This window comes from Zalophus californianus, chromosome 6 (genome assembly GCF_009762305.2).
Source record: "Zalophus californianus isolate mZalCal1 chromosome 6, mZalCal1.pri.v2, whole genome shotgun sequence".
NCBI lineage: Eukaryota > Metazoa > Chordata > Mammalia > Carnivora > Otariidae > Zalophus > Zalophus californianus.
The window spans coordinates 115,855,617-115,878,835 of record NC_045600.1 but is presented as its reverse complement, the minus strand read 5'-3'; the positions used below and the strand labels follow the sequence as shown (position 1 = coordinate 115,878,835).

The window sequence follows — 23,219 nt, the reverse complement described above, 5'->3', positions numbered from 1 at the left end:
AAATAAATGAATGAATAAAGAATAAAGAAATAAATGAATGAATAAAGAATAAAGCAATGGAAGGAAGTGAGGAAGAATTAGTCTGGCCAAGGAATGAGGGCCTCTGACATCTCCTTCTTACCTCCGGGGAAGAAGAACATGAGATGTGGGCAGCCCTTCTTCCTGTGTGAAGAGCAGGCGCAGGAAATGGGGCCCTGGTATAGGTTAATGATACACAACGGTGTTTGCTAACTCTACCAGTCACAAGCTATTTCCTTTCTATTTTGTTTTTGGCTGGTGCTAGCTAGGTGCCTCAAGGGGAACTGCTAGGACATTTAGTATCTTTCCTTAAGGAAATCTTCTTAGTTGAAGACATAAAACAAATACACAGGACAAGAGAACTAATGAATTAGCAGTAGACAAATATTAAGTAAGAGGTGTAAATAGTAGGTTCCATCTCATATTTCTGAGGCAAGCATCCCTTTCATATCAGATAGGACTGAAATGGATTCTGGGAGACAGAAGATAGAGATAACTAAGGTTTTAGGTCTTAAAATGAGATCAGATGACAAGAATCATGAGCAGAATAAGGTAGTGAAGAGGAACAGCCAACTTTGGGTGAAAGCCAATGAGCTTTAGAATCTGACGTATGAAATATAACTTCTTGGTAGAAACTGCCAGTACGAATTCTGAGAGGAAATGTCCATCAGGGCTTTGTTGTGAATATGATCTGTGCCTTAACTTCACTTGATCCTGCCTTGATATACTTTTTCCTCTTTTCTTTTGTTTTAATTTTTTTCATTAAAAAAAAAAAGAATGAATTCATTCATCAAATGATTACATATACTGTAATCTCTATCAAAACTGTTTGGAAAAAGGTGGGGTACAATAAATATATATTAAAAACAGCACCTCAGGCAAGATACAGATGTGTTAGTTCCCATTTGCCCCTCCCTGTGAGGGAAGAATTATTAAATTCACTTTTACAATGTGAGGAAAAAGGCTTTGAGAAGCTAGGAGAGTAGGAACGGCACCCACATTTTTTTGACTCCCAAACCTGTGCTCTTCAACAACCCTACAGAAAGGTTTTCTTCTTGAGATCCTGCCCTCCAAAGTCCTAGAACCAGTGGGAGTCCACCTGCAGTGTATCCTGGATATATTCTGCTGCTCCAAGCCTGGTGAGCCGACACACGTACTGACAGTCTGCCTTCGTCATACCCTGTCCCCTCTGGGAGTGAAGTCAGTGAAGGCTGCCCCTAAACTTTGGTCCTGTGGGGCATGGTCCAGAAAGCTCCCTCTCTCTGACACAGTGCCTGGCACATGGTGGACATAAAGTTGAGTTTAGCAATAAATTGGTCATCGTTCTGTCCCTATAAGTCAACTAAGTCTTTATTACTAGAGCAGGGATAGATCATTCAGAAATCTTTAAACTAGCCATCACCCAGGTGTGAACACAGAAACAGCCCAGGAGTTCCTGCTCTTGTGTTCCCCTCACTCTCTAGATCTGAAGCATGTGGTAGTCACTCCTCCTTATCAGTCTAGAGGCTGCCGTGCTCCCCTGGAAGGTGTGAGCAGGATTGCTGGAAGATAACTCACAAGGAGCATTTAGCCCGGGACACATAAATGGCGCTCAACAAATGTTACTTCCCCTACTTTTACTTGCTGAGTCATATTATATTCACTTCATTCCCTATCTCCCAATCTCAGATTTTGTCTAAGGACAGTGGCTAATGACCGCAAAAGGTTTAAAAGTTAACAGAAGTACTGTCAAGAGACAGGGTGACAATACCAGATATGAGATTGCAGAGAGACTAGAAGACAGATGAGAACAGGGTATTCATCTTCAGGGTAGGCTGGAAGGTGGAAGATTGTATTTTTCAAACACAACCACGGCAATATTTCTGGTCCTATTGCTCTTCTAGGACCTTCATATTCCCCATGAAGAGGTCAAGTCAATTTTTCCTCCCTTTGAAGCAGTTGGGGGGATTCTGTGACTGACTTGATGAATAGAACTCAGTGGAAATCATGCTGCATAACTTCTGAGGCTAGCTTGTATAAGGTGATATGGTTTCCACCTGGTCCTTTGTCAAGATGCTCCTTCTTGGAATGTGGCACCATGTTGTGAGGAAGCCCAAATTAGCCTCTGCAGAGGGACCAGATGGACAGGTCCTCAGCTAACAGCCATATGAATGACAGATGTGTGTGAATAAGCACTCAGAAGATTTCAACTGCTAGCCTTCCAACTTCTAGCGTTCTTCCAATTGAGGCCCAGATACTGTGGAACAAAGATAAGCCATTCTCTATGTATCTTGACAAAATTCCTGACACACAGAGTCTGTGAGATTAATAGATGGCTGTTTTTTTTTTTAAAGATTTCATTTATTTTTTTTTAATGTAATCTCTACCCCCGATGCGGGGCTTGAACTCACGACCCTGAGATCAAGAGCTGCATGTTCTGCTGAGCCAGCCAGGTGCCCCAATAGATGTTTTATGTTTTTATGCCACTAAGTTTTGGGGTGATCTGTTATATATCCATAGTAATTGGAACAAGGAGAAGAAAAGCAAAGGAAAATATGTGGAAGGGTGAGACCAGAGAGGCTCAGGGAGAAGAGTAGGATTAGAGTAGTCTGTAACTTGTCAAGGAGCATTAGGACTAGTTCTGATAGGTAGCAGTAGGGAAACAGGTTACAGATGGGTATCAGAGATTTTTTAGGCATTAAAACTTATCAATGACAGAGTAAGTTCCCTTAGTAAGTAATGAGTTCCCTGTCAAAAGAGATATTCAAATATAGACTGGATGAGGCTACTGAAGAGATTCACACATGAATAGAAGACTGGATTAAGGTAACATTAAGGTTCCTTCTAGTAAAAAAATGTGACAACAGATTAGATCTGGGGTACAAGGAAGAGAGATGAGACAGAGATGATGATGTCCGGAGTCTGAGGAGATCATACATAAAAAGAGAGACTTAGAGAGGATTTAAAAAAAATTCTTTTTCATTCCTTTTGCTTTTTGGTCTCTCCCACTTTCTACCTCCTCTCTAATACGTTCTCCATCAGGTATTCTTGATACTTGATTAATGCTCCCAAAATATGCTTAGCATGTCACTTCCCTGATCAAAGGCTCTTGATGACACCACTGCCACCACATCTCAGCAAGTCATGATATATAGTTCACAGAGTACTTTTACATTTATTATCCCAGTTGAACCTCCTAACAACCTGAGAGGCACTAAAATCTCACAATGCAGCTCAAGGAAATACTCCACTGGTTCTTCATATTTCTCTGCCATGATGTCTTGGCTTTAGCTGTTTTCTGTATCTGCCTCTCTCTCGGCTCTCAATGTTCCAACCCGTCCTTTCAAGACCCACATTAAATTTTAGGCGCTCTAGGAAACCGCTAATTCCTACAACTAAGAGTGGTCTTTCCCTCCTTTTAACTCCATCAACGATGATGTAGTAACAGTAGCAAATGTTTATTAAGCATGTACTACGTGCCAGGCAGCGTGCTAAGTGCTTTCCTGTGTTATCTTCTATCCTCTGCATCACTCTCTGCCTTATACCCTGGGTCTTGGTATACGCGTCTTCTTTCCTCTACTAGTTGACAAGGTCCTTGAGGACACAAGTGATGTCTGAGTCATTTCTGCTTTCTCCCAAAATTAGCACAGGGCCTGGCACAGAGCAAATACTACATAAATATTTGTTTAATGCATGAGAGAATAATTCAGGCAGGCAGAGTTAAAGTTTACCTTTGCCCGAACAAATGGTTTTCAAGCACCCTTAAACACTTGAGAAGCACTCATTTATATCCACATAGTTAATGAGCTAAATTATAAATCATTCTTATCTTTTTATGACACAGGTTTCCAGGGACCTCGGCTAGAACCCCCTTTTGTTAGTGTAGTTTATGGATATGAAAATAAGGCCCACAAATACATATGACAACAAACTCCTTTTTGTGTAAATATATTCTAGAATTCAGAACAGGCTCCTCCAAGCAGTCAGAATTAGCTAGGTTTTATAAGCCCCTCTCCTTACATAAGGACTGTGAACTCTTCCACTGTGGATCCACTGCTTCCTGGCCTTCTCCCTGTAGTGCCGAGTACAGTTATAGACTAGGAAATGATTGTTGACTCAGTGAAAGGCCTGTGTTGGCTCCAATTTATAATCACTCATTATTGTTCTGATCCTATTCATTCAGCTAAGGAGTCAGCACCTTAAGGGGGCCTCTGTGAATCTCAGCCAATTAAGGCAGTTGAGATGCTGCCCTCAGATTTGAAAACTATCCTTTTCTCTTTACTACTTAAAGGACCAAGAGTGGAAAAGTGGTAATAGCGAAGGCCAAAGAAATAAGCATTTCTGAAAGTCCCACTACAGAGGGTTGAATTTTGCTTAAGTGATTACGAATTACAACTTGAGAAAAGTTCTAGGATTCACATTCTGGAGTAAGCCTAACATAAAATCAATCCTTTCACCAGAAGATCACAATTTCAATTTTTCCTTAAATGCAAGTTCAAAACCAGGCCTGGTACAAAAATCATCCTCCTTCCCCCACCCCCACCCCCCATGCTGAAGCAAAGATTAATAACATAACCCCTGACACCCAAATTGTCTTTCAGAAAACCTAGGTAAAAATGAGAAGATTAAGGGCACAATAGGAGAGCAGAGCAAACGCAACCCTGCTGTAATCGCCGTCTCAAAGGCCGGGCCACCAGCAGACTGCGGTGTTTACCCAAAGGCCTGGGCTAATCAGTGTACTTAATTATCTCAGGGCCTGCCAGCTCCTGAGAAGCGGTTTTTGAAGGCCTCTCTGGCTCCTCTTTGTCTTCCTATTCCTGCTGGTCGTAAAAGAGCTTTGACAACAAGCCTTCCGCAACTTTCTGGCTCTGGTTGGCTTGTGCTGATGGCCAAAACAGGCATTATGTGAATTACCCCAATATAACAACAGCCACACTACCTTTCTCCCCAGACACAGCTGTGACCTTCTAGAGAGAAACTCGGACACCTGTAACAAAGTGCTTTCAACAGGCCATTGTAGTTTATAGTTTAGAAATGAAATTTCCATGAAGAAATGGGAAGTAGCTTGAAATGGTCTTGTAAAGATTAAAGGCAAACTAATCTGAAGAGGTAGGAAAAACTCCCTGTATTCTGCTGGTTTGGTGGCGTTCAGGAAATGTGGAAGAATGGAGGATGAGGAGAGCAGCAATTAGGGATCATTCTTTCACCTCATTCACAGAAGCAGCTGATACTGATACTGCTAAGAATTTCCTAGGTAAATTAAGCCAGGAAACACCTGGACCTTTTTTCCTAGAATAATCTGCTTTTGTAGCAAGGCCTACTAATAGAAATTGGTTGAGTAACTGAAGATGGAGAAGGAAATTATAATGGGAAAAATGGATTAAGAATTCTTAAAAACCACCAAGCGTTAATCACTGATTTATTTAAAATCCAGCTGCAGGGGCTCCTAGGTGGCTCAGTTGGCTAAACGTCTGCCTTCGGCTCAGGTCATGATCTCAGGGTCCTGGGATCAAGCCCTGCATCAGGCTCCCTGCTAAGTGGGGAGCCTGCTTCTCCCTCTCCCTCTCCCTCTGCTGCTCCCTCTGCTTGTGCTCTCTCTGTCTCTGTCAAATAAGTAAATAAAATCTCAAAAAAAAATGGTTGCATATGTACATAAAAACAATATACATATATACAAAGACTTCGGTCTACTTGGATAATCCTTAGGCATATTTCCTCTATGGAAAACTGCTTAGATTCCCTACTCTGGAGGGGATACCATCTACAACTCACAAATTTCAAGTCAGAAACCTGGGAGCCATTTTAGGTTCCTCCCTTCCCTTTACTTCCCATGTCACCAAGCTCTATGCCATCTCTCTCACATATATTCTGTCTCCTTTTAATGCATTTGCTCCTATTTCCATTGTCCCCACAACCCTCAACATTTCCCTCTTGGCTCATGCAAGAGCCTCTCCACTATTCCTTCTGCCTCTGGGCTAATGCCATTCCAGTCCTTTCTACACTTTTCAGGAATGATCATTCTGTAACAGAAATCTGATCCTGTTACTCTCTCTTAAACAACTTCAGTGATTTTCTACAGCTCTAGTGTAGCACATCAACTCTTGTCTCCCTTTTGGCCTCCTAGGAGCTAACATCTATGGAGTTCATTTAATACTTCATCTCCTGTCGCTCTTCATAGTCACCCTATTGCACAGCTCCATCAAACTGAGCATGAGACAATATCCTATAGATCTGTATCTCTTGATTTGGGTTGCCTCCAAACCAGACCTTGAAACAAGGATAGGAGTGCAAGTAGTTTCCTTGGGAGGAAGCTGAGGACAGAAAGAGGGAAGGGAGAAAGTTGATCAAGGATGTGTCGCTGCATAGCTTACCACTGGTACCCCTCTGACAGACTGACACCTTGGAACTGTCTCATTGAGGGTTAGTGGAGCTGGGATACAATCCACCCATTTATTGCTGGAGAGTCACTCCTGGAGGTATTAACTCCCCTGCACTTGTAGCAAACAGCCACTTGTCCAGAGAATATCCCCAGGCAGGCAGAGAAATACAGGAATCCATTGGCAGGTGACCTCCAGGGGGCCAAAGACAGCAATAACATCTGCTATATCATACAGTGCACATATTATGCCCCTTTTCTCTGTTGCATTCTTTCTTCCATTGTCTTCCTGGGTCCTTTAAGATTTAGTCCATTGAAGAGCTGCAGCTCTTAGTTTATGGGTCTGACCCCAGACCAGGCTTGGGGCTCCCTGAGGGTAGTATCTTTGGTACTTGTCTTGGTGTCTGGCACAGGGCAGATGCTCAATGTCTACTGGAAGAGGACATGACTGTGTGTGTTAAAGAGAAGGGGATCCTGTTTTCCATATATGTAATTGAGAAAATCTTCAAAGAAATGAACTATATGCTCCTACATTTTGAATTATACAAAGTCAAGTGTGTAGGTGAGAGCACTAAAGTAGGAATCTTGTATCCTAATTCAAGTTAGTTTGGCTCAGTTGCTTTCCCTATAAGAGTGAGTGCTGTGAATGACCTCTAAGCTTCTTTCAAGCTCCACAGATTTCAGATGACTAAATCTGTGTGTGTAAGTGAAAGCTGAAGCCCACAAAGTGTACAATGAACACATATGGAAATGCTTACATGTGTGATACTCATCTGGATTTAAGGAAAGAATATAGGTGACAAAGACTTGAGATGCTGGCAGGTTTATAATGTGTATATGAAAGAATCACTGTCGGAAGGGGTCTCCTGGGTGAGGGAATACCCCCCAGGGAGCAGCCTGGCTACTACACAGGAACTAGCCAGGCAGCATGGCAGACCCCAAGCTGGCAGGTGCCAATGCCCTGGATGGAGCCCTGTTACCACTGCTGGCCTCTCTGTAGTGGGGTACCACCTGATCATATTTAGGTTATAGACCCACAAATAGCCACTTCCTAAGTTATCACCTAATCCTTGGAAGGCAGGCTCTGTCTGCATTTCTAGAAGGGAAAGCTGAATATAGGTTATGCTTGGCCTCCCTCACATTCAGGTAGTCTTAATCTTCCTAGAAATGTGACTAGGGGTAGAGGGAGGTTAACATAAGGAAGAATAGATGGATTTCGGGGTCCTATGTATAACAGACTAAAAAATATTAAGCAGGTTCATTTTAGAAAGCAAATTCCCTCTTTTAAAATATTCTGAACATAGTCACTGGCATTCTGTGTACATTGAATATGGATGGATATTTCTTTAAGCAGCTAGACTAGAAGTTTCAAATTTTTAATTTTTATTTTAGTTTTAATTTTCTTCTTGACATATCCTTATAAAACCATATAAATTCTTTCTCTAACAAATCAATGGCATAAAAAAAGAGGCCAAGGGGCGCCTGGGTGGCTCAGTCATTAAGCGTCTGCCTTCGACTCAGGTCCTGGGATCGAGCCCGGCCTCGAGCCCGGCATTGGGCTCCCTGATCCGCCAGAAGCCTGCCCACTCCCCCTGCTTGTGTTCCCTCTCTCGCTGTGTCTCTGTCAAATAAATAAATAAAATCTTAAAAAAAAATAAAAAAAGAGGCTGAGGGGGAAGGGAACTTTTACAGAATAAGAGAGACTTAAGAGATGTAACAACCAAATGTCACCTGAAATTTGGATTCTGGTTCCAAGAAACTTAAGGTAGAAAGATGTCTGAGACAGTGGGGAAAAGTGAACATGGACTGGGTATACTACAAAATTATTGCTTATTATACTAGGTGTGATAATAGCATCAGAGATGCATGCTGAAGTATCTTCGGTGAAATGAATACCTGAAATTTGTTATAATATGCTCTAGCCATAACTCCCCTCCCCCCAAACAAAAACCCAACAAAACAAAAACCCAGGGGGTGAGTGGGGGGATAAAATAAGACTGGGAAACTATTGATAATAGTTGGGAGTTAGACAATGGATACTACAGGGCATTCATTACTGTACTCTTTCCTTTTGGGTATGTTTGAAAAGTATATAAAATATAAATAAAAAGGGCTACAGCAAAAAAAAATTATATGCAGTGCTGTTTAGAATTGTAAGAAAATTATTTTACTGAACATTCTTAATATGCCTGAGGGCTATGTCATATTCCTATCAGAAACATTGAATCATTATTGCAAATTATTCTTAATTGGTGGGAGGGGAGAGAAAAGAACATAATGGGGGTTTACTCTGCCCCTCCTAGAGAATTATTGCTTTTGAGGACAGTCTACAGGATGGGGTAAGGGTCCTATGTATAACAGACTAAAAAATATTACGTAGGTTCATTTTAGAAAGCAAATTCTCTCTTTTAAAATATTCTGAACATAGTCACTGGCACTCTGTGTACATTGAATATGGATGAGAATGAGCCAACCAGGCGAGCAGTTGTCCCTGGCATGTTGGTTATAATCATGCCGCTTCTGGGCAACCAACTTGAGCAACAGAAACCTGAGTAAGGTAGAGGGCCCACAGTGACCCCCAACCCCCCTTACCCCCCCACCATACTGAATACAAACAGGCCCATTAGGCCACCCACCTTAGAATATCCATAAGCCCCAGCTGACCAATAGGCTACTTACAACTGGGCACAGGTACCAAAAATGGAAAATTCCATACGTTCCAATACCTCCACACACCCCCCCCCCTGCTTCGTGGCAGACCGTCTCTCCTTAGCTGCCCTGCCCTGCAGTGTTTTCAATAAATTTTATCTCCTTTGTTCTGCCCTGGGTGAATTCTTTCACTACCCATGCCACCGGCCTCCATCTGATCGGGTTGTCTGTCCTACACATAGGTCATATGTAACTTCAGGGAGCTACTGTTTTTGGATGGCTCCCTTCCCTTATTCATGAAGGTATCTTGGAGAAAGAGACAAAAGGGGAAAATAAACAAATCTAGGAGGCTGTAAATAAAAGCATGTGAACACAGTCATGGAGGGTGTTGTGCTGAGGGTCTGCCTTGATCTGGTGTAGGCTTTGTTATTGCCTCACTAAGTCAAGGACAATCACTTGATTCCCCTGAATTTCAGTGGAAGTAGGACTGGACGACTCCTAAGAACTCTTCCAGTAACGATAGTTAAGTGTATGATACTAACAAGAAAAACAGACTCTGACAGGTGTGTGTAGCCAGGGAAAAACAAGAAATATAAGGCTAGTCTCAATATGGGAGACCAATAAGGACAAAGGTAGGGCAAAGAAGAAAAGAGGCCACGATGACCACCTGCATTCCTATGAAATGACCCCAAGATGGGCAAAATTTAAGAGATATTTCCAAAGTTGAGTCCAGATTGATATCAGGTAGAAGCCTTACCTTCTGGTGACAGCAAAGCACAGCATGCACATTCCATGTAAGAGTTCTGCGGCATGCTGCAGAAATGTGGCCATCTTGGGATTCTCATCCACTGGTCCTTGCACTGACAGGAAGCAGCCATGAAGCTTGCTGATCAGACCTATGTTCACCACGTAGCTAGATGTAGGGAGAAACATGTGTGTTATCAGTCTGCATGGGCTGGCAATATCTTCAAAGATGAGTCTGAAAAACTTAGACCCCTCTAACAAGCAAACACAGGTTTGGGTAAAGCATCTCAACTAATAATTTCCTTAGATTTAGTCCTGAATAATCAGCTATTTCTGTAAGTGATTCTCTCCCCTCTTTTGGTTAGTCTGATGCTATTCTTCAAGAAAGATGAGTGAAAATGATTATCTGATCATTTTTAAAGAGTCTGTCAATAATTGACTTTTTTTTTTTTAATTTTATTTATTTATTTGACAGAGAGAGAAGACGCAGCGAGATAGGGAACACAAGCAGGGGAAATGAGAGAGGCAGAAGCAGGCTTCCCGTGGAGCAGGGAGCGCGATGCAGGGCTTGATCCCAGGACCCTGGGACAATGAACTGAGCCGAAGGCAGACGCTTAATGACTGAGCCACCCAGGTGCCCCGAGTCCGTCAATAGTTGAAATGATTTATAATTACTTCTACACTCTTGAAAAGCAGTACTTTTTAAAGTACCAGATAGCCAAATTCACTAGAATGTAGGGGTTCAGAAAGTAAGATGATGCTACTCAGATATACTCTTGTTACAACCTAAATTTCTAATGCCAAATGTAGGTTCTCTATTTTTCAAAACCCTATCACCATTAGGAGTATAACAGTGGGAATCTAATTGCTTTCTGTTATGAAAAGTACCAGTCTTGACAGTTGACAATAACATTTAAGAAGTCACTTTCATCTTTTCAGCCCATTAAACAGCTTTCCAGAGCTGTTTATTAAACTGGACCAAAAATAGTAGCTCCTTTATTACTCCACAAAGCAGCTATTATTGAAAATAGTATTTTAAGACTATATATGACCTCGTAGATAAATCAGCCTTAGCTTGGAGATTTTATACTGATTCAGTGCTACTGTATTTACATATATGAAAAGGGCAGGACTTTGAATACAGTAGTTCTGAAAATCAACATGTTAACTTTTAGCAATAAATGCAAAGGAATTGATGCTTCTGCTCATAAGTGCACTACAGTCCCCATCACTATTCATTTACCAGTATACCTTTTTGTAAAAGTAAGGAAAATCTGATGAATAATTCATATCTGGAGCTTCTTCCAAGTTTACTACTTAGAAGTTCAATATAACGCCCCCTTTCTCCTCTTATATTAGGAAATATACTCACCTGGGCTACTCAACATCTCCTACAGTTTTAAAATTGGGAAGTATGAAATGATGACCACCAGACCTATTCTCTTATAATGAAAGAAACTGACAGACTGACATATGCACACAATGAGGATCTTATCATATTCTTATTTAATAGAATCAAACTAAAAAAATGGACTCTCATACTTGCACAGAACTTTTCAATTTAGAAGGTGTTTTTATATTAATCATCCCAATGAATTATCCCAACAATCCCATGAGAGAGCAGATAGTGACAGCTTTGGTTTTTGTCCACCTAGCATATTCTCCTCTTCTACACCATGTAGTCCTGGTGGGATTCTTAAGTATTGTGCTCTCCTACAAAAGCAGAAGTTAGTATGTACTCCATGATAGTCAAAGTTCATTAGCTAGGCCATAATAATAAGTTCTAGGATGGGTACATGACCTAAAAAGGACCAATCAGGATCTTCTATGGGATTAACAGATGACCATAGGATGAATCTCTTTTCTCTAGGGATATCTAAACTGAGAGATATGAACCTGGGGTTTGCTGGTAGCCAACTTACTTCTTACACAAATATATGCTTATAGGATGAAGCCAAGCAGAGACAAGTTGAAGTGAGAAAACAGACAAAACCCAGAGGGTATAATTGGAGTCTTAGCATCTAGCTTCAAACCTCTACCTTTCCAGTTACAGAAGCCATTTTACTAGGCTTTTTTGCTTACATTATTTCAAGTTAAGTTTCTAAAACAGTTCTAACCATAGAAAGTAGAAAAATTACTTTTTCTGATTATAAAAGTAATACAGGCTCATTATGAAAATTTATATAGCAAAGAAAAGCAGGAAAAAAAAAAACAGAAAAAGCTGGCCATAATGTCACCAAAGACAACCACAGTTTGATATGTTTCCTTTTGTTTTTTCTATTTGATTTTTTTATCTATATGACTGACATTAAACTGAATTTTATTCAACTATTTTAGGCATTTTCTATATCATGAAAGATATGTTTATAAGCATTACATTTTAAACCTTTAAAAACTATATTATTGAAACGTTTTAACATAAACTAAATAAAGACAGACTAGGATAACAAACCCCCATGCATTTATCATCCATCCCTAATCACCATCAACCATGGCCCATCCCACCCATCCACCCTATCTTGCATAATGTATAAGCAAGTCTAAGTCATTATATAATTTCATTCATAAATGTTTTAGTTTGTATCTCTAAAAAATAAGAACTTGAAAAAGCAACCACAATACCATTACATCTGAAAATAACAGTAATTCCTTAGTACCATCAAGTAACTAGTATTCAAATTTCCAAAAGTATTTGTGATACTTTGATGTGTGATATCTTAACATTTTTAATAGTTTTTAAAAAATTAGGATCCAAATAAGAACCATACGTTATAATTGGTTACTATATCTTTCGAAGTCACTTCTTACTCTGTATGTTACCCCTCCATCTCTCTTTTCTTCTTTTGCAAATTTATTTGTTGAAAAACCCTCGTTTATTTTATAGTTTCCCACAATCTAAATTTTGCTGATTATGTCCCTGTGGTGTCATTTACCATATTTTTTTGAACTATGTATTTCCTGTAAAATGATCTAGATTCTAGAGGTCTGACTGCATACATGAACATCATTTTTTTAAATGGGTGAATAATTTCCTACCAGTGGAATATTTTTGGAGCTTCTGGTAGTTTTCAGTATCCATCACTATAAACCATGTTGGGATGAACATTTTGTGTACAAATCCTTGCCAGACTTCGAGTTACTTTCTAGAAGTAGAATTACAGAGCCAAAGAGTATACAGATTTTCAGAGTTCTTTATATGTACAGCCCTGTTACATTAAAAAAAAAACCTTGAGTCAATTTATAGTCCTACCTGTAGGGTATGAGAAAACCATATTCACCGTGTAGGGGTTGGTATTACTATTCCCATTTGATAGATGGGGAAACTGAGGCTCAGGGATAGTGAAGTACTAGCCCAGTCAGGAGAGATGCAATATCCTAAGGTCTTCTGACTCCTGATAAAAGTGTCCTTTCCACTAAATACACTCTTGTGTCGCGTTTTTGGGGGTCCTTACTGAGGTATGAATTGTTGTTGTTGTTTTAGAGGGGAGGGTGGGAAGGGACAGAAGAAGGAGAGAATGTTAAGCTGGGCGTGGAGCCTGACGTGGGGTTTGAATCTCACAACCTCAGCTGAGATCATGACCTGGACAGAAACCAAGAGTTGGAAGCTTAACAGACCAAGCCACCCAGGCGCCCCTGAGGTATGAGTTTTTTAAACAAGAATGGAAAATATTTTTTCAGACTATTCCTGAGACTAATAATGACCACACAAAACTTCAAAACCACCTAGTTTTGAGATAAAAATGGCTTAACTCGATTTCCTGTACAGATCTTGAAATAGCTAGAAAGGAGGAAAGACTTCCAGAACGAATGAAGAAGCACAGAAAAACCAAACCAAACCATAATGAACACTATTGAGAAGGTGGTACTTTCTGAGCATGGTCTCCTTTGGTTACTGGAGGCCATCAGTCTGACCAATGTTTTTCTAAACTGCCTGGGTCCTGAATCACTGCCCTGGCAATCTTTAGATGACTGCCTAAAAAGATACTGAAACTAAAAGGCTCTAAAGGATCAGTGCAGAAAAATTCATACTGCCAACTTCACAGTTTTGAGGGAAGAATGTAGAATCTTCCAATGGATGTTGGGATCAGCGGCAACATATCTTTCACACTGTAACTGTTAGGCTGAAATTAGAATGTTGAGACTGTTAACCATATACAAGATGAAAAGCTTTAACGTGGACTTCTTAGAATATACATCCTGGGAAACAAGCTGCTGTGAATGCTCCAGGAAATGGGCCTCTCTATTTACCATTTGAGATTTAAAATGAGTCCCTCTGCAGCTTTTGCCACTGGAATGTATAAGCTGAAAGATCTCTCTATCTATCCAATCTCTTATCTATCTCCCTCTGTATAAAGATTTATATATATACATATAAATTTATTTATTGCCGCTTCTTCTTTGTCCACCCTTGTCCAGCTACCCACTTTCATCCCAACTGAAATGTTGTCCAAATGGATTCTATTTCTAAACTAGGTTTAGTAAACTCATGATATTCCATGGTTTCAACTATCCTTGATATGTTAATAACTCCTAATTCTCTATCTCTGGGGCTATTTCTCTTCTGAAATTCTTTCCAGAAGTTCGAATTTTTGGATATTTTCTCTTGGGGGTCCCAAGGCACTCCTACATGGATATGTTCAAACAAAAACTCATCATCTCTTCTGAAATCTCCCAACATTGTCTAACTGAATGTCACCAATTCATCCCATAAATGATGCAAGAGATGTGGGGGATAACTATTTGTAATCATGCATTAATCCATTCAATTCTTTCTTTTCTTTTTTTTAAAGATTTTATTTATTTATTTGATGGAGAGACACACAGCGAGAGAGGGAACACAAGCAGGGGGAGTGGGAAAGGGAGAAGCAGGCTTCTCGCTGAGCAGGGAGCCCGATGTGGGGCTCGATCCCAGGACCCTGGGATCATGACCTGAGCTGAAGGCAGACGCTTAATGACTGAGCCACCCAGGCGCCCTCATTCAATTATTTCTAAATATGATACTGATGCTAACCCCAAGGACCTCTTAGAGACTGACACCTAATAATTTCTATAAGAGGTATGTTCAAAGTATTATTACAGTTTAGCAGGAAGGCCTAATTTTCGCTCAATGGGTCAGGTTATTTTGGAGGTCTTCAAATCTTTAAATGCATTCACCAGTATTCTGGAGGTTGAGAGACAGAATATGGGTCATATATTTTTAAGGGGTAGAGATCTAGCCAATGTAGTGTGTTCCAGAGGCAGTGAGCTCCTGGACTGAACAATACGAATGGTTCAGCACAAGTCATGGTTTTGATAGAGCGGTTCTTGATTTTGACAGAGATAGTAGCTCTTCAGTTTTGCAGTGTTCTTCCAGGAGTCATTCCCAGAGATCTAGTCTAGAACCTACTCTTTCAGTCCTTGGAAAAATTTTGTAAGTACCTAATTCCACGTATTAAATCCTTTCTGCTTAAAATAGTTTTGATGGTTTGTTTCCTACAAATGAATTCTGATTATAACAAAGGCCAATAAACAATGTTCAACCTCAACTAGTGATAAAGACAATGTAAATGGCTGAGGTTGAAGAGGTTGCTGCCTGTGTTCTCCTTTAGGATTTTGATGGACTCCTATCTCACATTTAGGTCTTTCAACCATTTTGAGTCTATTTTTGTGTGTGGTGTAAGGAAATGGTCCAGTTTCATTCTTCTGCACGTGGCTGTCCAATTTTCCATAAGTATACTAATAAACATTTGGTAGTTTATCAAATGAATAAATAAGTGAATAAATAAGTGAATCAACAACAAAAAAGACAATGTAAATGAAGATGACACAAAATGCCATTTCACATGTATCAGGTTGGCAATTCATAAGTGTGTTAACATAAAACATTGATAAAGATATGGGGAAATGAACTCCTATCCTTCGCTGATGAGAAGTGAAATCTGTATAATTACTTTGGAGAACAATTTGGTATTACTTGGTAAAGTTAAAATTGCATTTATCATAGCATTCATAAATTCCTATTGTAGGCATGTAAATTCAAGAAACTCCCATATAGGTGCAAAAAAAGATTTCTACAAGGATGTTCACTACATCATTGCTTGAAATGGTGAAAAAGTAGAAATTACTGTCCTCAGGTGGAAAATGCAAAGGGAAACTGTGAATTTATACATTTAAAAGAATCTGTAGAGCAGTTAAAATGAATTAATCAGATCTATATGCATTAACATAAATGAATCTCAACAACATGTTGGGTGAAAATAGAAGTGGACAAAATAGTATTATGGCATTTATATAAATTTTAAATACATCAAAAAATAGAAGGTAGATAATGTACTTTACAGATATCTATTTGATCTTTAAGTACACATATACACAAAGTTTATACATATATTTACATAAACATACACACATATATTTTTATATACAGCGTTTATATATATAAAATTACAAAAACATGCATGGGAAATGATATACACAAACTAACATAGTGACTTACCTCCTGAGAGGGAGTAAGGGGAAAGGATGAAGATAGGGAGTTAGCTGCACCTGCAACATTTGGTTTCTTACCAATAAGAAAAAAGATCTAAGGCAATATAGAAAAGTGTTATCAGTTACTGAAAAATGTTATCAGTTGGTACTTAGGTGTTAGGTGTATGAGACTTTTAATGTGCTGTTGAATTTGGTTTGCTAGTATTTTGTTGAGAATTTTTGCATCTACGTTCATTAGGGATATTGGGCTGTAATTCTCTTGTCTTGTAGTTCTGTTTTCTGGGTAATGTTGGCCTTGTAAAATGAGTTTGGTAGTGTTCCCTTCTCTCCAATTTGTCTTGGAACAGTCTGAGAAGAATTGGCATTAATTCTTTAAGTGTTTGGTAGAATTCACCAGTGAAACCATCTGGTCCTGAGCTTTTCTCTGTTGTGAGGTTTTTTGTTTTTTGTTTTTAAAGATTTGATTTACTTATTTGACACAGAGAGTGAGATAGCGAGAGCAGGAACACAAGCAGGGGGAGTGGGAGAGGGAGAAGCAGGCTTTCCGCAGAGCAGGGAGCCCGATGCGGGGCTCTATCCCAGGACCCTGGGACCATGACCGAGTCGAAGGCAGACGCTTAATGACGGAGCCACCCGGGCTCCCCTGTTGTGAGGTTTTTGATTATTGATTCAATCTTCTTACTTGCTACTAGTCTGTTCAGATTTTCTATTTCCTTATGATATATGGTCTTGGTAGTTGTATGTTTCTAGGATTTACCCACTTCTTCTAGGTTGTCCAACTTGTTGGCATATAATTGTTCATAATAGCCTCTTATGATCCTTAGTATTTCTGTGCTATCAGGTATAATGTCTCCTCTTTTAAGTATAATTTTATTTATTTGGGTCCACTCTCTTTTTTCTTGGCTAGTCTAGCTAAAAGTTTGTCCATTTAAAGGTTTTGTTAATCTTTTCTAATGTTCTATTCTTTTTTTCATTTATTTCTGCTTTAATCTTTATTATTTCCTTCCTTCTACTATCTTTGGGCTTAGGTTGTTCTTTTTCTAGTTCCTTGAGATGTAAAATTAGGTTGTTTATTTGAGATCACTGTTGTTTCTTGATATATGTATCTATTGACATAAAATTCCATTTTAGAGCTGCTTTTGCTGTGTCCCATAAGTTTTGGCATGTTATGCTTCCATTTTCATTTGTCTTAAAAACATTAAAAAAAATTCTTCTTTGATCCACTGATTGTTCAGGACTGTGCTGTTTAATTTCCATGTATACATAAATTTTTCAGCTTTCCTCCCATTATTGTTTTCTAGTTTCATACCATTGTGGTAGGAAAAGGTATTTGATAAAATTTCTATATTCTTAAATTTGTTGAGACTTGTTTTGTGGCCTAATATATGATCCATCCAAGAAAATGTTCCATGTGTACTTGAGAAGAATATATATTCTGCTGCTCTTGGATAGAATGTTCCAAATATATTAGGTCCTTTTGGCCTATAGCGTTTAAATCTGCTGTTTCCTTATTGATTCTCTGTCTGGTACATCTGTCTATTGTTGGGAGTGGGGTATTAAAGTCAATAACTATTATATTATTGTTTATTTCCTTTAGTTCTATTAGTATTTGTTTTGTATATTTAGGTGCTCCTGAGTTGGGTACATAAATATTTATCACTGTTATATCTTCTTAGTAGACTGACCCCTTTATCATTATACAATGACCTTCTTTGTTTCTTTTGACTATTTTTAGCTTAAAATCCATTTTGTTTGATATAAACAGAGCTATCCCTGCTTTCTCTTAGTTATCATTTCCTTGAAATATTTCTTTCCATCCCTTCACTCTTATGTATGTCCTTAATGCTAAAATGAGTCTTTTGTAGGAAGCATATTGTTGGATCTTGTTATTTCATCCATTCAGCCACTCTATGTGCTTTGATTAGAGAATTTAGTCCAATTACACCTAAAGCAATTATTAATTAGTAAGGACTCACTATTGCTATTTTGTTGTTTTCTGATTATTTTGTACTTTCCTTATTCCTTGCTTCTTTTCTTGCAGTCTTCCTTTGTGGAGGACTGATGACTCTTTGTGGTGGTGTGATTTGACTCCTTTATAATAACCTTTTGTGTATGTACTACAGGTTTTCCTTTGTGGATACCAAGAGGCTTAAATAAAATATATTTATTACATCCCACTTTAAGCAGGTAAGTTTGACAGTATATAGAAACTTTATGCTTTTACTTCTCCTCTGCTCACATTTTGGGTTATTGATGTTACAATTTATACTTTTTATAGTGTGTATCCAATAACAATAACAAATTACTGTAGTTATGGTTACTCTGAATACATTTGATTTTTAACCTTAAACTAGGATTGTAAGTGAATGGTGCACCACCATTACAGTATCAGACATTCAGACTTTGCCTATATGTTTGCTATTTCCAGTGAGTATTACACGTCCATGTCTTTTTGTTGTTATCCTCCTTTTGTTTCAGCTTTAAGAATGCCCTTTAGCATTTCTTGTAAGGCAGGTCTAATGGTGGTGAACTTCTTCAGCTTTTGTTTGTTTGGGAAAATCTTTATTTCTTCTTTATTTCTGAAGGATAGCATTACCAGGTACCGCATTCTTGGCTGACATTTTTTTCTTTCCATATTTTGAAAGGCTGTGCCTTGATGTTGGGCGGGGCTGCAGGCTGGACTTCAGGTAGGCTGCTGGCTGTACTCTGGTGTTGGGCAAGTTTGCCTGCTGGGTTCTCTGGTGGTCAGGGACTCCCAGCTATATCTCAAAGTTGGGTGGGGCTATAGGCTATGCTTTGAGGTTTCCCAGGGTCACTGTTCAGGCTTCCTGGTTATGTGTGGGGCAAGAAACTATGATCAACAGTTGGCAGAGATGCTGGGTTGGCTACCTGTCCGAGCATAGCTGTAGGATGGGCTTCATGGCTGCTTGGGTCCTTTGGCTGGTCAAGACCCGAGGTAATGCTGAGCAGCTGGGCAGGGATGTCAATTTGCTTCCCTGCCCAGGTGGGACTATTAGAACAGGCTCTACAGCCAGTACAACCTGGTGACTGAGGAACCAAATCAGGCAGAACTGCCAACCAAGCTCCTTGCCCAGATGGGGCTATTGGTTCAGCTCTGTGAATGGGCAGAAACGCTATCTGAGATTTCTGCTCAGGAATGCAGTCCACCAGGATTTGAGAGCTGATTCCTGTGAGTATCCCCTCCTGCCCCCCCCCCCCCACCTCCTGCCACCCCGGCCCTGTGTGGTTGAGCCCTGCAGATTCCCCTAGTGATCTTGCAGACTTCCCAGTGATCCTCATTAGGCAAAACCCAAGTGGGCCTCCTAGGGAGTGTCCTACAACCCTGGGGGAGCTGTATGTTTACTTTGGGCTCTCTTTTTTGCACTGGAGAAACTACAGGCTTAGCAGGACCCTCTCAGTGTAGCACTGTGCCAGTCTGGGGGAGGGGTAATGTGCTCAGAGTGTTAGATCTTCCTTTTACCCTTCTAATGCAGTTCTTCTCGGTCTCTGAGGTTCAGGGAGGGTACTTCAGCCTCATCCACCCTCAATTTCTGGTATTTTCACAATGGCGTCTTATCTATGGATAGTTGTTAGTTGGTCTTCTTGTGAAGGGGACTGGAGTTGGCAGGACCCTATGTTGCCATCTGGTCAATGATACAATCAGCTCTATAGTAGAGAACTAAGATCCTGTAAACAGAGACCTACCCCAAGGAATTAGCACTGCTCCAAACAAGCAGAAGCATCATCTGTGGCACTGTGCTTCCACTTTAGTACAGGATGGTTGGTAATATTTTAGTGCATTCCATCCACATCTCAGCAAAGTTCTGAAGGCTTCAAGTCCAAGATCAAGGGGCTGACAATGTTGAACTCCTCTGAGGACTCTCTTTGGTTTTCAGATGGCTGCCCTTTTGCTGCCTCTTAACATAGTTGTCCCTCTGTACACGTGCCTAGTGTTCTTAATATATGAAGGCTCAAAAGAATGATGCTGTATAATATTGTGTAAACCTATGATTACTCATAGGTAATCTTTGGGTAGGTCAATTTGGCAATATGGACAAAAACCCTTAATGCATATTCTTTTGACCTAGAAATTCTACTTCTTAGCATTTATTTTAAGAAAACAATCAGTTGCAGGGAAAGATGAGTGTACAAAGATGTTCTTCATAGTGGTATCTGTAGTAAAAAACTAGAATAAACCTGCATGAGTAATAAAAGGTTACTAGAAGCAAATCATTGCTACATAATGAAATACTTGGAAAGCCAGTAAAAAGTAATTTGCAAGTTCCTATTGATTTAGAAAAATAAATAAAAACATGATAAATAATATGTAGAAGTATGACAGTATTTTTTTTTAATAAAATAACCACATGTTGTACACCAAAAGCAACCCAGTGATTATCTTTGGGTGGAAGGATTCAAGGTAATTTTTGTGTGTTTACAAAAATACCCATTGTTCTCTTCTGTGTTTTCCAAATTGTTTTTCTCATTGAGCACACATTACTTTTATAATTAGTAAAAATAAGTTATTTTGAAAAGGAGAAAGGAGAGAGAAACAGCCAAGCCATCTGTTATTGCAACCTGGACACTTAAAGACACAGCGGTAGAGTGAAGGTGATAAATCTGAGAGAGTGACAAGGCAGAATCCATAAGTAGTAAAAACTGACTTGAATATTGGTTTGGTAAAGGAGTCTCTGAGAGGAATGTGACAATGCTCAGATTGCTGGCTCAAGTAATTGAGTGGGATACTGGTGCCACTGATAAGGACAGAGGACATAGGAAAAGGGGTTCCTCTGGGTGGAAAGATTATGTGTTTAGCTTTAAACTTGTGCAGCCTGACATGCCTATGCTACCTCCTCATATGTGGCTAGGGTTTGTTGGCTAGCAAAATGCTAAAGTACAGTTTTGTAACTTCTTGAATAGATGCCTTACATTTGATAACATTTGATTCCAAAGACTGGTATCAGTGACTTGGACTTATTTATTTGCCTTTTGGTTGTACAGTTTGAATTTTCTGTTTTGAGAGATAAATATAAATTTCTAATTGGATACGATGAAAAGAATTGTGCTTCAGCAAAAGACTTCAAAGAGCCAAAGCAACCCTGTAGAAGAAGAACAAAGATGGAGACATCACCTCCTGATTTCAAACTATAACACAAAGCTCTAAGAACCAAAACAGTATGGTACCAGCATAAAGACAGACACATAGACCAATGGAACAGAATTGAGAACCCAGAAATAAACCCCTGCATCTACAGTCCACAAATATTTGACAAGAGAGCCAAGAATACTCAATGGGGAAAGGATAGTCTCTTCAATAAATGGTGCTGGGAAAACTGGATAACCACTTGCAGAAGAATGAAATGGGATCCCTATCTTACAACACTCACAAAAATGAACTTGAGATGGATTAAAGACAAATGTAAGACCTGAAACCATTTAACTCCTAGAAGGAAACACAGGGGAAAAACTCCTTTCAGTGGACTTGGCAATTCTTTTTTGCATATGATACCAAAGCATAAGCAACAGAAGGAAAAATAAAGAAGTGGGACTACATCAAACTTCAAAGTTTCTGCACAGCAAAAGAAACAATCAACAAAATGAAAAGGCAACCTATTGAATGGGAGAAAATAGTTGCAAACTATATGTCAAATAAGGGGTTAATATCCAACATACATAAGGAACTCCTATAACTCAATAGTAAAAACACAAATAATCTGATTAAAAAGTGGGCAAAGGATCTAAATAGACATTTTTCCAAAGAACATACAGATGGCCAACAGGTACAGGAAAAGATGCTCAATATCACTGATCATCAGGGAAATGCAAATCAAAACCATAATGAGCTACCACGTTGTACTTCTAGGAATGGTTATTATCAAAAAGACAAGAGATAATTTTGGCAAGGATGTCAAGAAAAGTGGACCCTTGTACACTTTTAGTGGAAATGTACATTTGTATGGCCACTGTGGAAAATAGTACGGAGAATAGAACTACTATATGATCCATCAATTCCACTTCTATGTATATATCTGAGGGAAATGAATCACCATCTCGAAGAAATATCTGCACTCTCATGTTCACTGCAGCATTATTGAGAATAGCCAACACATGGAAACAGTTCTAAGTGTCTATCAGTGGATGAATGGATAAAGAAAATGTGGTGTGTGTGTGTGTGTCTTTGTGTGTGTATAATGGAATATTATCCAAAAAAGGAAGGAAATCCTGCCATTTGCAACAACAGTGATGGACCCTGAAGACATTATGCTAAGTAAAATAAGTTAGATGGTAAAAGACATATACTGTATGATGTCCTTACATGTAGAATCTAAAAAAGCTGAACTTCTAGAAATAAAGAATAGAAGGCCTGGGGGCTAGGGGAAATGAGATGTTAGTCAAGGGTACAAGGGTAGAAACTTCCATTTGTAAGACGAATACGTTTTGGGGATGCAATTTACAGCATGGTGACTATAGTTAACAATACTATGTCATGTACTTGAAAGTTGCTAAGAGAGTAGCTTTTAAATGTCTCACCACACACACAGAAGGTAATCACGTGAGGTGATGGAGGTGTTAACTAACCTTATTGTGGTAATTACATGCAGTATATCTGTATCAAATCATCACATTGTACACCTTAAACTTATACATTGTTATATGTCAACCATATCTCAAGAAAGCTGGAAAAAATAGAACTGTGGAGCTTCAGGGTTGGTCCATTTCCTGAGCAAATTTCAAATAAGTATTTTTTCAAATTGCAATCTGCTTCTATCTTACAAACAATACTGCTTTCATAGAGTTGTGCTAAACACTGTAACTGCCAATATTTTCACTTTATAGAAAAAAGTTCTGATTTTTGACAGCCAAATGATAATATTTGGATATTCTGTTAAAGGTCTTTTTATTTGTTTTTGTATCCCAGGACCTTGTATGGTGTCTGGCACAAACTGCTACAGGTGAACTTTGCAGGAACTGATAAATACTTCTG

General features: G+C 39.2%; 1 protein-coding gene across 4 annotated transcripts in view; it reads right to left on the bottom strand.

Moving 5' to 3' along the window:
- Positions 1 to 23,219, bottom strand: part of SCAPER (S-phase cyclin A associated protein in the ER) — a 537,265-nt gene that overhangs the window by 50,871 nt on the left and 463,175 nt on the right. For all 4 annotated transcript variants that reach the window (XM_027570918.1, XM_027570921.1, XM_027570919.1 and 1 more), the window contains exon 27: positions 9,780 to 9,935. In XM_027570918.1, coding sequence (XP_027426719.1) covers positions 9,780 to 9,935 — 156 coding nt within the window. The remainder of the gene's footprint in view (positions 1 to 9,779; positions 9,936 to 23,219) is intronic.